The 14,782-nt window shown below is 41.2% G+C and overlaps 1 protein-coding gene across 1 annotated transcript; it reads right to left on the bottom strand.

Moving 5' to 3' along the window:
* Positions 1–679: 679 nt before the first annotated feature.
* On the bottom strand, positions 680–11,767 carry LOC129061489 (zinc finger protein 709-like). The gene is given in 5 exon segments (XM_054562153.1): positions 680–807; positions 810–2,275; positions 2,877–2,937; positions 3,143–3,269; positions 11,618–11,767. Coding segments are annotated over 5 exon segments (1,830 nt in total). The 5' UTR covers positions 11,666–11,767.
* Between the last annotated feature and the right edge of the window lie 3,015 nt (positions 11,768–14,782).

Consider the following 14,782-nt stretch of genomic DNA (forward strand, 5'->3'; position numbering starts at 1 on the left):
AAAATTAAACCTAAATGCATACTTGAAATACACTTCAACTCACCCATCAATCCAACAGGCTTCAAAAATTTTTTAAAAATAGATTCAAGAAACAGGCACTACCTACTAATCTTATGTACTGTTGTTGAATAGTACATATTTATAGTGCAAGAATGTCACTTCAATATGCACAATTTGTTGTTCCACTTATTTATAGTCATTGATTGTTTCTTCTTTGTGGTCTGATTGGGGATTGAAGCCACAGCTTTGGCATATCTAGATGACACCCTAACCAACTGAGCTACCGGCCAGGCTATTTACAACTTTATTAATAACTTTCGTGTTGTTGTCTGGAACATTATACATGGATTAATTTCCATTAAGCTTTTTCATGCTACTTCTATTTGTTTTGTTTGGTGAAAGTTTTCACATGTAAGAATGTAGACAATTAGAAGTTGTTCCCACATAGTTTACACTCAGCAAGTTTTACCCAGTGAGTCCTTTCATGACTTTGGAAGGAGCTGGTATGACTACAGCCTTTCCATACTCTTTACATTTGTTTATCTCTAGTGTGACAAAAACTTTACCATATTTAAATTCACAGAATTCCTCTTCAGTGAGTTCATGTATTTAAAAACCTTGTTGAGAAAACTCTACCATGTTTCCATTCAGTGTTTTTCTCCTGTGTGATTTCATGTCATCAGAAACTTTGATAACACCTGAAGGTCTTCCAAATCTCTGGTATCAATAGGGCTTCCCATGAGGTTTTTTGTGTTTTTAAGGAATCATAGGCTTTACCACACTGCTTACATTCCAAAGATTTCTTTCATGCTTTCTTCTATGAATTCTGAACGAAGAGGAATATCTGAAGGCTTTACCACACTGTTGGCATTTGTAGGGTTTCTCTCCAGTGTGCACCCTCATGTGTATTTTTAAGGTTTGGTTACGAGAGAAGACCTTCCCACATTCCTTGCATTCATTAGGTCCCCCCTCAGTATGAGTTCTTTCATGTTTCCCAAACCAAGATAAACATCTGAAGGCTTTACCACATTGTTTACATTCATAGGGTTTCTCTCCATTATGAGTTCTTTTATGTGTTTCTAAGGAACTGTAATCTCTGTAGGTTTTACCACATTGCTTACATGCACAGGTTTCCTCTTCAGAATGACTTCTTTCATGCTTTTGGAAGGGAAGATAATACCTGAAGGCTTTACCACATTGTTTACATTCGTAGGGTTTCTCTCCAGTGTGCACTCCCATGTGCCGTTTTAAGGTTTGGTAACGAGGGAAGCTTCTCCCACAGTCCTTGCATTCATATGGTTTCTCTCCAGTGTGAGTTCTTTCATGTAATTGAAAAGAAGAGTAATAACTAAAGGCTTTACCACATTCTTTACATTTATAGGGTTTCTCCCCAGTGTGAATCCTTTCATGTATCCGAAATGAACTGGGAGAAATAAAAGCTCTATGACATTCCTTACATTTATAAGGTCCTTCCCCAGTGTGAGTGATCATGTGTACGCGAATGCCTGAGAGACCACCAAAAGTTCTCCCACATTCCTTACATTCGTAAGGTTTCTCTCCAGTATGAGCTCTTTCATGCTTTCGGCAAGAACTGGGACAATTGAAAGCTTTACCACATTGCTTACATTTATGAGGTTTCTCTCCTGTGTGAGTCCTTTCATGTATTTGTAAGGAACTGTAAGATCTAAAGGCTTTTCCGCACGCCTTACATTGATAGGGTCTCTCTCCAGTATGAGTTCTTTCATGTGTCCTCAATGAAGTGGAACAACTGAAGGTTCTACCACATTCCTTACATTTATATGGAGAATCTCTAGCGTGCATTATCATGTGTCTCCGAAATCCTGTCTGCCACATGAAGGCTTTCCCACATTCCTTACATTTGTAGGGTTTCTCTCCTGTGTGAATCCTTTTATGTGTTTGAAGGGATGCATGAGCGCAAAATGTTTTCCCACATTCCTTACACTTATATTTTTTCTCTTTATAATGATTTCTCTCATGTTTTTCAGCCCATTGGTGATAACTGAAGGCTCTCCCACACACTTTACACTTATATAGCTTTTCCCCATATTTTTTATAGCTGTAACATTTGTGTCCAGTATATCTGATGTGCTTATTAAGGGACGAATGATGCATGAAGACTTTTCCACATGTGCTGCATTCATGTGGTTTCACTCCAGTGGTTTTCTTGTTCAGATTCATATTTGAAATAAGAGTGAAGTTTTCTCCACTTTGACTACCCTCTTTATTTTCACAGAGTTTCTCTACCATATAATTTCTGTAAAACACAAGAAGTACAGTATTAATGGATTTTATTAACAATTTTTTATTTATTTGAATATTTAAACTACCCCTTTATATGAAGAGTGTAGGTGTTCTAGCCCTGACCCGTATGGCTTAGTTGGCTGGGTGTCGTCCTGCAAAGCGAAAGGTCACTGGTTCGATTCCCAGTCAGGGCACATGCCTGGGTTGTGGGTTCGGTCCCACGCCAGGGTGGCGTACACGAGGCAACTGATTGATGTCTTTCTCCCTTTCTTTCTCCCTCCCTTCCCCTCTCTCTATAAAAAAGCAAACAAACAAAAAGTATAGGTGTTCTGCTTTGTCTCAATTGTTTACAGTTCAATATAAAAAATGTCCTGCAAGAGGATTTTACCCTTTCTATTATTAAAACAGTAATAATCATAAAAATTTAATACTACTTTGAAGTAAGCTCTTTTGCAAACACTGAACACCTATGTCATATATACAAATGGCATTTTTCGTGAACATTTTCTAATACAGTAACTAAATTTGAAACAAGAATTATTTGTTTTGTTTCCTTTAAAAAAATTTCATAACAAATCAGATTTTCAACCAGCCACTATTACTGTGCCACTCACCTTAGTTTTCTTCCCTGGTTTTTATACAGTTCTTCAATGTCATGAGTGTCCCATTTTTTCCCTAAAATGTAAACAACAAAAAAAAAAAACCCCAAAATATTAAAATTAGAGAAATAGTAGATTCTAGGTTTATTTGTAGCTGTGACCATATTAAATTTATTTACCAATGTCCCACCTTTTCATGATCCAAATCTTAGAAAAAACACCAATAAGCAACAGACACTTGTTCTCCAATTGGTGAACGGAAGGTAATTTGTCATCCTCACCTACGGAGGCCAGGTTCTTGAAGGTTTTCCGCATCACATCCTTGTAGAGTTTTTTCTGTGAAGAATCCAGTAAGGCCCACTCCTCCACGGTGAAGGTCACCACCACATCCTCAATGGCCAGTGAGTCCTAAAACACCCCAAATATATGTAGTGTGGAATGAATGAGACTGACAGCACTGGACACCTAGACCCCATTTATATAAAAGACACATGATTCTGTCATCTCATAGAAATATTTATTCTATGACTGATCATCATGAACTTACTGCCCACACTCAGGAAGACATGGAAATTACTTGTGCACTTTTACTGTGATCACATTACACATTATTGCTCTCTAATGGCAGAGTCCACAGTATGGTGGGAAATAGCAGAATGCGATAAAAATGAAACAAGTATTTTGGTTTTAAGACTATCAATACTTTGTGAAAAAAATTCTTTCATCTCCTTCCTTATTATCTACTACATACAGACCTCCATGAGGGAAGAGTCAAATCAATATATTATTTAATCAGTAAAAACAGAGTGAAGAACTGAAAACTTTTTTTTCTATTACCAACATCACACATGGGGAGTCCAGGAAAGCCGTGGAAATCAACCTTTAATAAGGTCCACCTGGCTATTTTGTCCCTAAAGTACTTCAGGCCTTTAGTACATAGACGAAGCTGGCAGAATGAAAACATTCTTGTTGGGAGGTTCTGCTTTTAACTTGTTTAATATTCATCACAGAACTCTCTCTACTCTGTGATCACCTTTTCTGTAAACCTAAAACTGCTCTGGAAGAAAGTACATTACAAAGATAAAGACAGACTCATCACAATTTACTTCCCGTGGCTGACCGATGACTGAAACAGGATGTCATTCATTCAACTGCTTTGAACCAGCTTCAATAAGCCAGCATGGTGCTCTATGGCCTGAGACCAGTAAGGGAGGTAAAACTCCCATGAAATGCCCTGCTGGAGAGTGCGGTGTTGTTTATTCTCAGAATCCCATGGTTACTATGAGCAGATTCCGGAACTCCAATGTGGCTCAGCAGTTTCCTGGTGAGTCCTGGTATAGTGGACTTAGTAATGTACAGAAAAGTGTTACCTCCATTTATATTTTGGGTATCTATTAAAGACATCCCCAGAATTCTTTTACCACAAAGGGACCATGTTAGACAATTGTCCTAGAGTCTGTGAACATATGCTGACGGGGCCAACTGCGGGCCAGTAGTAAGATGACTGCCTGCTGTTTGATGAGTTGTGTGACCCTGGGGCTTGGTCCTTGATCAGGAATATCCCAATTAAGAGACGAAGGGCAGCACCTCTCCACTGAGACCCATCATTATGTGTGTACTGTCATCCTGAAAGGGTGTGCATTCCCCAGCCCCGTGCACTCAGCAAACCCCAAAGAATCCCTGAGGACACTGTTTGGGAGAGTGGTAACTTTTCCCATCTTCACAGTATCTTTCAATAGACTAAACGGAGAAGGTGCCACCATTCTGCAGGTGGTTTAAGCCACAGGACTATGATTTGGATCCGTCTTATCACATGGACATATCAGCAGGTGTCCTTACTGGGTGGAGTACCGTTTTCCAGGCCAAAGGCAGAACGGTCAGCTCAGCAAAGATAACATGCTCACTGTTTATGATGAGATTTTATTTTCAAGAGATCCCAGTACACGATGATAACTGTAGTTGTAATGGAATATAGTGTAGGGCGTAGGGCAGGTTCCCACGGGTAACTCCATGAGGCATAAGAGGTCACTGAAGCCTCTACAGGGAGGGTGACTCAAAAGACACTAACAGGAGCCCTGGTCAGTGTGGTTCAGTTGGTGGTTGTCCCACAAAGCAAAAGATTGCCGGTTCAGTTCCCAGTCAGGGCACATGCCTAGGTTGCAGGTTCGGGCATGTACAATAGGCAACCAATCTATCTTTATCACACTGAAGTTTCTCTCCTTCTCTTCCTCCCTCCCTTCCCATCTCTCTTAAAAAACAAAAACCAAACAAGTAAACAAAACAAAAGGCACTAACAGGAGTGCCTATTTGTGGCAATTTAAATGGTCTAGAGCCTTCTGTCATAGGGGTGCCCTCAAGGTGGGCTAATTTGCTAGTTAGAGCATAAACGGGCTCAAGTAAAACTTGTAAACAAGGAATATGTTGCCTCCCCGACACCAAAAGCATGGAGCAGCTGTCTGATTACCAAATAATTCTCTGGACCTTAACCAAATACTAGGGCCTTACAATATGTGTAGGTCAATGGCCATCCACTTTTTGCAAACTCCTTTTTTCAATATTTCTATGTACTGAATGAATGTGAAATAAATGTCCCCAGAGAGGGCTGTCATGAGTGTGATGTCACATCCCTGCTCCTGGAGCAAACCTGATGGAGTTCAGATCCTGCCTGCAGAGGCTGAGGGACGGCAAGGCGACTGAGGTTTCCTGAGAGGAACCAGGTAAAGGTGTACGTAGCATGTCCCTTCAGAGGTGAAGGCCAACTGCAGTTGAGAGGCTGTTAAAATCGGCATCTAGGAACAACCTTAGCCAAATCTGTGGGACACTTACCAGTTGCTGAGTAGAAGGAGCTCGTAATTTCCTTCCATGATGTTGGGGGCTGGGTATAGGTTTTATCTACTGAGATCACAACCTCAAGGTTTCAGGAATCCACCATGAGGCGTCATTCATTTTTCCCAGGTTCAAGAGCAGACCAAATAAGGCTGCTAAAAGAGAAGCACTGGGGATAAACACTTCTTCCTAAACGGATGCTTACAATGGTTTTCAATCATTCAAGGTCCTGTTTAATTCATTATAAAATGGGCCATGTTAACTAATTAATATTAGTTGAGGGAACAAAAACAAACAAACAAACAAACAAAAAAACAGACAACATAGAAACAGACTCACAGAAACAGAAAACTGACAGTGGTCAAAAGGGCAGTGAGCAGGAGGGTGAAAAATCTGAAGAGATTGAGCAACAAATTGGTAGTTAGAGAACAGTCACACGGATTACAGTGTAGGAAGTGCAGCCAATAATATGGTGAGATTTATGTATGGGGCCAGGTGGCTGCTTGAAGCATCAGGGAGGCAACCGCTCTGTAAAGTACATGATTTTCTAACCACTCTGCTGTACATCTGAAACTAATGCAGAATAATGTTAAATGTAAACTGTAACTGAATTTTTAAATTAAAGATCTTAGTTGGATGGTAAGTTCTGTGGTATCTACTTTGTCAAGCCAATTTGAAAGTAGTAAAGACTTAATTTTACCTTGTGAATCACAAGTTCAGAGCTTTCCCGGGGGGGTATTTTAGGACAATGGGTGATAACTGTGAGGCATTTGGGCAAGGTGAGAGTTCCGCTGGTTAAGGCAAAGTCCACCTACTTGTCCTCTGTGCTGCACAAAGAATTCCCTGAGATGATGAGGTAAGTTGCTTAAATTTAGTGGGGTCCCCAGGTATATCTGTACATAGACATCTAATTTGATTAATTATAAAAAATTTTGTAAATCAGTCTATGAGAGAAGATATCACTAATATTTCAAACCTATGTTGCAGAGAACCAAAAATCAAACAGGGACCTTTCTTCTTTCCTGTTATGTTAAATTCTTTCAGTATATTTTGAATTTGCAATTAGGTCAAATTGTGGACCTTTGTTTTTGTACCTTTCCCCCTCTGTTCCCCACCCCTGATCCTTCCCGTTTTGTGTTTTAGGTCCTGGGTATATTTGGGCGGGGGATGCTCTGGTATTTGTAAAGCGCACTCCTCCAGAGGGCCTCACATCATTGCCGCCAGCGTTGCCAGCCTCCTCAACGGGCACTGGTTGCTTAATAAAGTTGAAGTGCCCTGGGTTGAAAGGGGTTTAAGCGAATCGCTTGGCTGTGCCTCAGTGAGGTTCTGGGTGTTGTCTCCCAGAACTCAGAGCAGCAGGTTTGTGTTGCAGTGGAGACAGGGACAGCAGTAACAGAGGTACTTACGGGTCCCAGTGAGCCCTCTTGTATTAGGAGAGTGGACTCAGCCCACTCTGAAAAAGTCACTCTTTAAGGAGTACGGGCTCACCTCGTTCACAGGGTAGAGTTACCCTCATACTACCCTAATTCCCCCTCTAATGTTGGGAGGACCCTAGATTCACTCACATGATCATACAAAACACACAGTAGGGTTCTGGCAAGGTATCGACCCAAGCCGGCTATGAGGAGGGTCCAATTCCCTTACTCCTGCTCCCAAAGGGCGAGCAATTACCACAACTCTCCACTGAGTCCTCTGTATACACAACCCAGGCTCGGCGGGTCAACAATGTGTCACAGGGCAGCACAGAGCACAGGAGGGGCGCCCAGCAAGCAGCAGCTCACAGAGCAGGAGCCTCCAGGTTCTTATCAGCCTGACAGATAAGAAGGACCAGGGAGACAGGGAGGGCTGAGCCTTAAGTTTTCTGGAGTCAAACATCAGGCATTTAGAGCCTGACCACTCATGACAAGAATAAACATGGGCAAGAAATAATGGCATTTGCACTGGTTTGTGTTAATATAAAGAAACACTAACAAGAAGTGATCAAAGAAGTGACCAAAGCTGGTTTTTTGAGGGAGGATGGAGTAAGAGCACAGGAGTGGAGCAGAATGAGGGCAGGGAAGCTTCTGAAGTTAGTTTCCTAACTCAGGAATTTTTATACTTTCCCATTAATTATTTATATAAAACAAGGGAGGAAATGTAGACATACCATACTTTCTCTTACGTACTCATTATTTTTAACTAACTTTTGCTTTTTAAAGTTAACTTAATGTTAATTTCTGCATAAAAAACTACTCCAAGACTTAAAACTACTAATGGATATAAAAAAAATCATAAGATTTTTACAAATCTCTAACTAAAAGGACAAGGGACATAATAGTTTGTCCCTCCACTATGTATGAAACAAAGGATATTTTAAGAAATGAGTAGCATATATTATGATGCATTAAGGGATTTCAATTAAGTTCTGAAAAGGACTAGGAATTACACAGATTTACATAAACTTTGAGATGTTTTCCTCATATCAATAAAAGCAGATATTTAATTGCCTTTTCCTCCCATCCATTAAAATAAATTAGGAGTAGTATTCCCTTTTAAATGCCAATGTTCTCTAGGGACATGCACAATCATGAGCTAAAAATGGAAACACTACCTAAAAACTTAAAAGCATCCACCTCCCATCTCTGACTTTATCTATATTTTATTTTATTTTTTTAAGTAAGTCCATCTAGGAGTCAGAGGTAGGCGGTCTCTATGGAAGCCGCAAGGACCAGCCAAGGGCTCACACAGGATGGCAGCTGGGACAGGACCCACTCTATCTTTCTGGGTGAAACTCTAGGGCAGAGCAGAGGCAGGCGGCTCAGAGAAGGGAAGCGGAGCTGGGGTGCACCCTGGCCGCACCTGCGCTCCAGGAAGAGTGGACGGGGAAGAGCTCCCCTGTGTTAACGAGGGTTGAGACAAGGGGCCCACCTCCCAGTGAGAGGTTTCTGAAATGCAGTCACGTAAGTCCAGTTACAGCCAGGATGGGGAGTCTCCTGCCATGTATGAGGTTTAGACAGAATTAATTACACTTTAAAACCCTGCCCTGGCTGGTGCGGCTCAGTGGATTGAGCACGGGCCTGCGAGAGAAAGGGTCGTTGGTTTGATTCCCAGTCAAAGTACATGCCTGGGTTGCCGGCAGGATGCCCAGTTGGGGGGGGGGGGGGCACATGAGAGGCAACAGCACAATGCTGTCTCTCCCCCTCTTCCTCCCTCCCTTCCCCTTTTGTCTAAAAATAAATAATAAATAAAATCTTTAAAACAAAACAAAGCCCAAGTGCCCATGGAAACTAGAACACAAAGGGCTGCAGCCTTCAATGGAAAAAGAAATCCAAGAAAAGAAACACAAATATTGGAATCGAAAAACACAAGCAGCCCGCTTTCCTACAGTTCAAAAGGAAACTCACATTCAGAATGTTTAACATATTTCCAGACTTAAGATCTAAACATTCCCTGCTGACAACTTCTAGAGTGGGTCAGTCCCAGGGGAAGTGACACCTGAGCAGCCCCAGGAGTGCACTCTGGGAGCCACACACCCTCCCCTCCTGCGAGCAGGGACGCGCTCCCTCCCCGAGGCGTCCCTTCTCACAAGTGAGGGAACTCTCAGCCTGGCCTAGTTTAACTTTGATCCAAATGAACCCCAAATTAACAAATGTTTTGTCAAGAAGACAGAACCCTGATCTTCACAGCCTTCTCCACGTGTACAAATTACACTGCGGGCACCTACACTGTGGATGCAAAACTCAAACATAAGGTCTAAAAACGTCCGGGCCTAGAAAACTACAACCTCAGGAGCATCAGGGATCCCTAACCCCCCTGAGCAGGTGCACCCGCAGCTTCCCAGGGCTGCAGCCTCTCTCAGGGCACAGCCCCCTTCCCTGGTGGGTGTGAGCCCCAAGGACACATGTAGGGGGAGGCTCCCCAGGAAGATGCACTGGGCCTTCAAGTGTTTCCCTTTGCAGGGGGCTTTAGATTGTGCTCCAGCAAGGGAGGTACTTGAAACGCTGTTGATAATTGAAATTGACACTGGGACTAGAGGCCACAGAACTAAAACTGACAAGCTCAGGGGAGGCCTGAATGGCAGCCTTACAAACGCAGAGACCTAAAGAAACAACAGAGGATGATCTGCGCTTAAAACTTTTTAACTAAAAGCAGGTCATGGCAGGTAGTCTTGTCCTAGGCCCGCATCTTCCCTGACAAAGGCCAATCTTTACCTTAACTGAGTCTGGCTATTATGTTTTTGCACCTATGATAACATAGCTTTGGAATGTCAGGGTGATTTCCTTTTTTCGGACCCCTCACTGCACCAGAGCAGAGACCATTCAACCCCTCATTGTCATTGTTATTGTGTTAATTGTTAAGTGTTAACTATCCCATACCCACCTTCCTAAAAGAAGTTTGTAGCTGTTTGTTTTCTTACTTCTTAGCCAATCCACAAGATTCCTCCCCACCCCCACTGATTTGCTTCTCCCTCCCCCCAATCTACCACCCATGGATTTCAAGTAAACCCTTATTCCTCTCCAGATTTTACTTCCTGGCAATTGCTGTCAGCTTGGCTCACATAAACACATAAAATGTCTCTACAGGTTTAAATGTTTCTTACGTTGACAATACAAATCTAGTTTTTGAACAACCTAGCAAAATCCCTTAAACCCAATGTTTATGTGGAAAGAAAGGAAGAAAATTGTATAGCATTTTTACTAGTCCTGCCAGAAAGCCGTAAATATCTGTTCCTTTCAGATGAATAGATGACAAAAAACCCAAAACCAAGACCAAAAAAAAGCAAAGAAAAGTAGATGCCAGTTAATTATTATTTGTATGGCAAGAAACTGGTTTTAATCATACTTGAACACTTCTGGTCTGTAAGTCTGACCCCTGGAATTTCATTTGAAAACAACCAGAAGTATGGAAGAGGCCTGAGAAACCTACCACAACAGCTAGGGGAAAGAAAGAGTGAATCAGAATTCTTAACAAAGTGCACTACAGGAATATTTTACTTTTTCTCATATTCACATCTTTATTGCCTGTTTGGAAGTATTTTAAACTGTCTTTAAGCTCTATAGACTAAATGCATTTTACCCTTACTGAAAAACAGAGATCTAAGTGAATAAATCTTTTTATGGTGACAAATTCAGGAAAGGGGCAGTGCTGGCAGGAGAGATCACCCAGGAAGTTTCCAAAGCGGAACCTCCACCCAAAAGACTTCCTATAGGATCTCTGTGCCTAGGGAAGATCCTGGGCGGTCAGGCATAACGATTTCATGGGAAGTAGTTTAAGGTGGTTATTTTGTTTCCCTTTTACATAAAATATCCAGAGACAAATATAATCTTAAAAAAATGACCCATCATGCCTCTTGGGGAAAATGATAAAGTTTAAAATACTGTGTCTGTTTGAAGTGCACCATGAACAAACATTTGACAGTGACGTGAATCACAGAGAAGTTGGTGTTTGGGAAGGCGGGGATCTCAAATTTAGGCTTTTTTTTTTTTTTTTGCCAGTCCGAGGAAGAGCTAAACTGGTGGGGGGTGGGGGCAGCGTAGTGAATTTCAGACCCTGCTTCTCAAACATTTGGAAACCTCAGGAGAAAATAGGTACTACTGGGGTGAAAATAGGAACTGGGGACCCCACAGCTACTCCCACGTCGGAATTCCCAGTTAATGTCCCCATGACCCTCCCACCGCACCGTCTGGGGAGACACGGGGCTGTCTGTGTGCGCGGAGCTGCCCAGAGAGGCGCCGGGGTCTAAGACGCTGCGCAGTGACGCGACTGGACGCCCGGGGTCCCGGCTGTCGGCCCAGCCCCCACACAGCGAGCTGGAGGGGACTGAGTTCCTAGCGACGCCCCCGGGGAACTCGGGTCCGCAGACTCCGGACCTGACCGCCGGGAGGCCGTCCAGCCAACGGTTCCAACCGGCCCGTCGTCCTGGTCTCCCGACCCGGCTCCGGTACACTCACCATTTCTGGGTTTCCTGGGTTTCCCTGAGTCCTTCCCACGACTCCCATGCCAGCGCAGATTACACCAGGACGGAGGCTGAAGCACAGCGACCAGGGACCGCTAACGACAGAAGATTAGCAAACCCCACAGAAGCTGGAGCGAGAAGGAACCCACACGCCGCTTCGGTGCCTCACCCCACCCACCTGCCCCAGCGGCGTCCTTCATTGGACATTTCCCTAGGCCCCGCCCCCTCATGCCTGAGTGACAGCAGGCGGGAGGACGCTAGGCTCTTCCAAACCAGCCTGAGCTCCTCCAAACCTTACCAGGCCTGGTACATTTGCATTCAAATAAAAACTTTTCCTGGGTTAGGGCTGACTGTGCCCGACATTTTGTGTACACTTGGGCACAGGAGTGCGCAAGGAGTTTTTTATTGAATTTCCAGGTGGAACAAGTACGGAACCTAAAGGTGACGATTCAGTACGACAGGCCACACTAGAACAAGAGGGCCTTTTGTCCTCTAGGGGTCAAGGTCTTAACCTAAGACTGGGAGTCCACTTATGAAACTGTGACTGTTGTCTAGAAATATAGACAATGAAACGTGATTTCCCCATCTTTAATAGAGTCTGGCTCCATTTCAATCTTTGTTGCCTCCTGGTCTTGAACCTTTCACCCATCCCCTTCCCACTCATTTTATCCTTAAGAGAAAGAATCCCAGAGCATTTGGCTCTGGTGGGAAATTGAAGGCCACAGCGCTAGCCTGGGTGCAAGGACTCTTAGAATGTGAGGTGTGTTCATTACATTATCCGGTGTACATTTTATACTGGAAGGAAATTCAATTTAGATCAGTTTTTGCTTGTGTCCCTAGAGAACTTTGGAATGTAAACCACTAGAATATCCCTAGGATAATTAATTACCATTTTTAATAATATAAAAAAATTAAATTATGTGTAAATATGAGATAAACCTGAAAACTTTTTTCTCACTAACTTTATTGACATATAAATGACTAATAAAATTGTATGTCAATATTACCACTTGATAATTTGATATATTGTATAGCATCTGAAATTTGCTGAGAGTGTATCTTAAGCATTCTCACTACACACGTAACTGTGAAAATGTGTTAACTTGAGAACTTTCTTTTTAACCCCAAAACTTTGGTTGGGAGATGGGCTTGCAAAACACTTTTGCATTGCAGAACAATGCATTGATTTATTTGAACAGCTTTATTGAGATGTAATCCACATACTGCGCAGTGCACTCCATTAAAACATACATTATTGGTATTCAACATATTTGTAGATATATACAATGATCACTACAGCAAAATTGTGAACATTTTCACCATCTCAAAAAGAAAGTCCTCTGCCCTTAAGCTATCACTCCCAATCTTCCCGACTTCCTCTTCCACTCTCCAGTTTTAGAAACAATCTATTCTGTGTATCTAGATTTCCCTTTTCTGCTCCGACATATAAATGGAGTTATATAATATGTGGCCTTTGTGATTGACTTCAGTCACATAGCATAATTTTTTCAAGGGATACTCACGTTGTACTATTTATTAGTACTTCTGTTAAATAAAGGAAATAAGGGGACCAAAGTGGAGTCATTTGCTCCCAGGACAGCAAACAAAAACTTAATTGCAGTTTCATTGCCTTCCAGGAATGTGACTTTAAATCAATCAGTGAATATTAGCAAGGCAATCTGCCCAATAAAACCCCTGCCTCAGTTCTCTCCGAAGAAAGTTGACCTTCCATGAAACAATCCATTCTTTTCTTTTGCCATTAACTTTCTCGCCCTGCTCAGTTTCTGTCTCTAAAAGCCTTCTGTATTGTGCAGCCCTTCAGAGGGTCTTTCTGTCTATTAGATGGGATGCTGACTATTCATTTATCATTTAACAATGGCAAGTAGGTCTTTAAATTTACTTGGTTGATTTTTTGTTCTTTAAGGCTTACCTTAAAATTTTTACTTTTAATTGTGATGATATACACATACCATAAAATTTACATTTTCATCATTTTTTAAGTGTGTGGAACTAACTCAAAAATTTGAGTCTGGAGGTTTTGATTGGAAATAAATGATATATATGCATATTAAAAGGTTTTAGAGTTTGCAAACTTGAAATATAGTCAAGCGAAAAACCAGAAGTGTTCCAAAAAAAGGAAAGAAAAGTTAAGATTTCTTAGTGTAAGAAAGCCATTTGTGTTCTTTTAAGAAGTCTTGTTTTTTTTTACTTCAATTCTATTTTTATTTATTTATTTTGTCTCTTTTTATTTTTCAGTTACAGTCAATATTCAATCAGTTGACCATAGACGTATGAGTTTATTTCTCAAATCTCATTCTGTGCCATAGATCTCTAGGTCTATTTTTATATCAGTACCACACTCATGATTACCATTGCATGTTACAAACATTTTGAAATCAAGAAATGTAGTCCTACCATTTTTTCTTTCAAGGTTGATTTGGCTATTCTGGTCCCCTTTCAAGTCCACGTAATTTTATAGAATGGCTTGAGAATTTGTATAAAGGAATAAGCTGAGGGCATGATAGGTATTGTGTTGAATCTCTAGATCACCTGGAAAATAGTGCTATTTCAACAATGTTAAGTTTTCTGATCCATGAAATTGGGATATTTCCTCATTTATTAACTTATTCCTTTAGTATATGTTTTGTAGTTTTCAGAGTATTCATTTTGTACTTCTTTTGTTAAATTTATTTCTAAGGACTATTCTTTTTTATTTTATTGTGAATGCATTCCCTTTCTTTACCATATTGTTCACTAAAAGTGTATACAATTTATTTTTATACTTTGTTCTTATGTCCTACAAATTGGCTGAACTCAATTATCAGTTCCAATAGTTTTTTCAGTGGATTCTTTAGAGTTTTCTTATAACTTATCTTATCTGGAAGTAAAGATAGCTTTACATTTTCCAAATCAATCTACAAGCATTTTTATTCCTTTTCTTGCCTAATGGTTCTGGTTCAATCTCTAGTAAACTGTTGAATGGAGTGACAGGAATAGACAATAATTTATTCCTGTCTTCGGGGTAAAGTATTCAGTCTTTCACTATGAAATGTAATAATAGTTGTGAGTTTTCCATAGATGCTCTGTATAAGGCTTGGAAATTTTCTTCTACTCTGGGTATGCTGAGTGTTTTAATAATGAAAGGGTGGATTTTGTTAAT

This window comes from Pteronotus mesoamericanus, unplaced genomic scaffold, assembly GCF_021234165.1.
Source record: "Pteronotus mesoamericanus isolate MK-2021 breed Mesoamerican mustached bat unplaced genomic scaffold, CSHL_Meso_final scaffold_636, whole genome shotgun sequence".
In the NCBI taxonomy this organism is placed as follows: domain Eukaryota; kingdom Metazoa; phylum Chordata; class Mammalia; order Chiroptera; family Mormoopidae; genus Pteronotus; species Pteronotus mesoamericanus.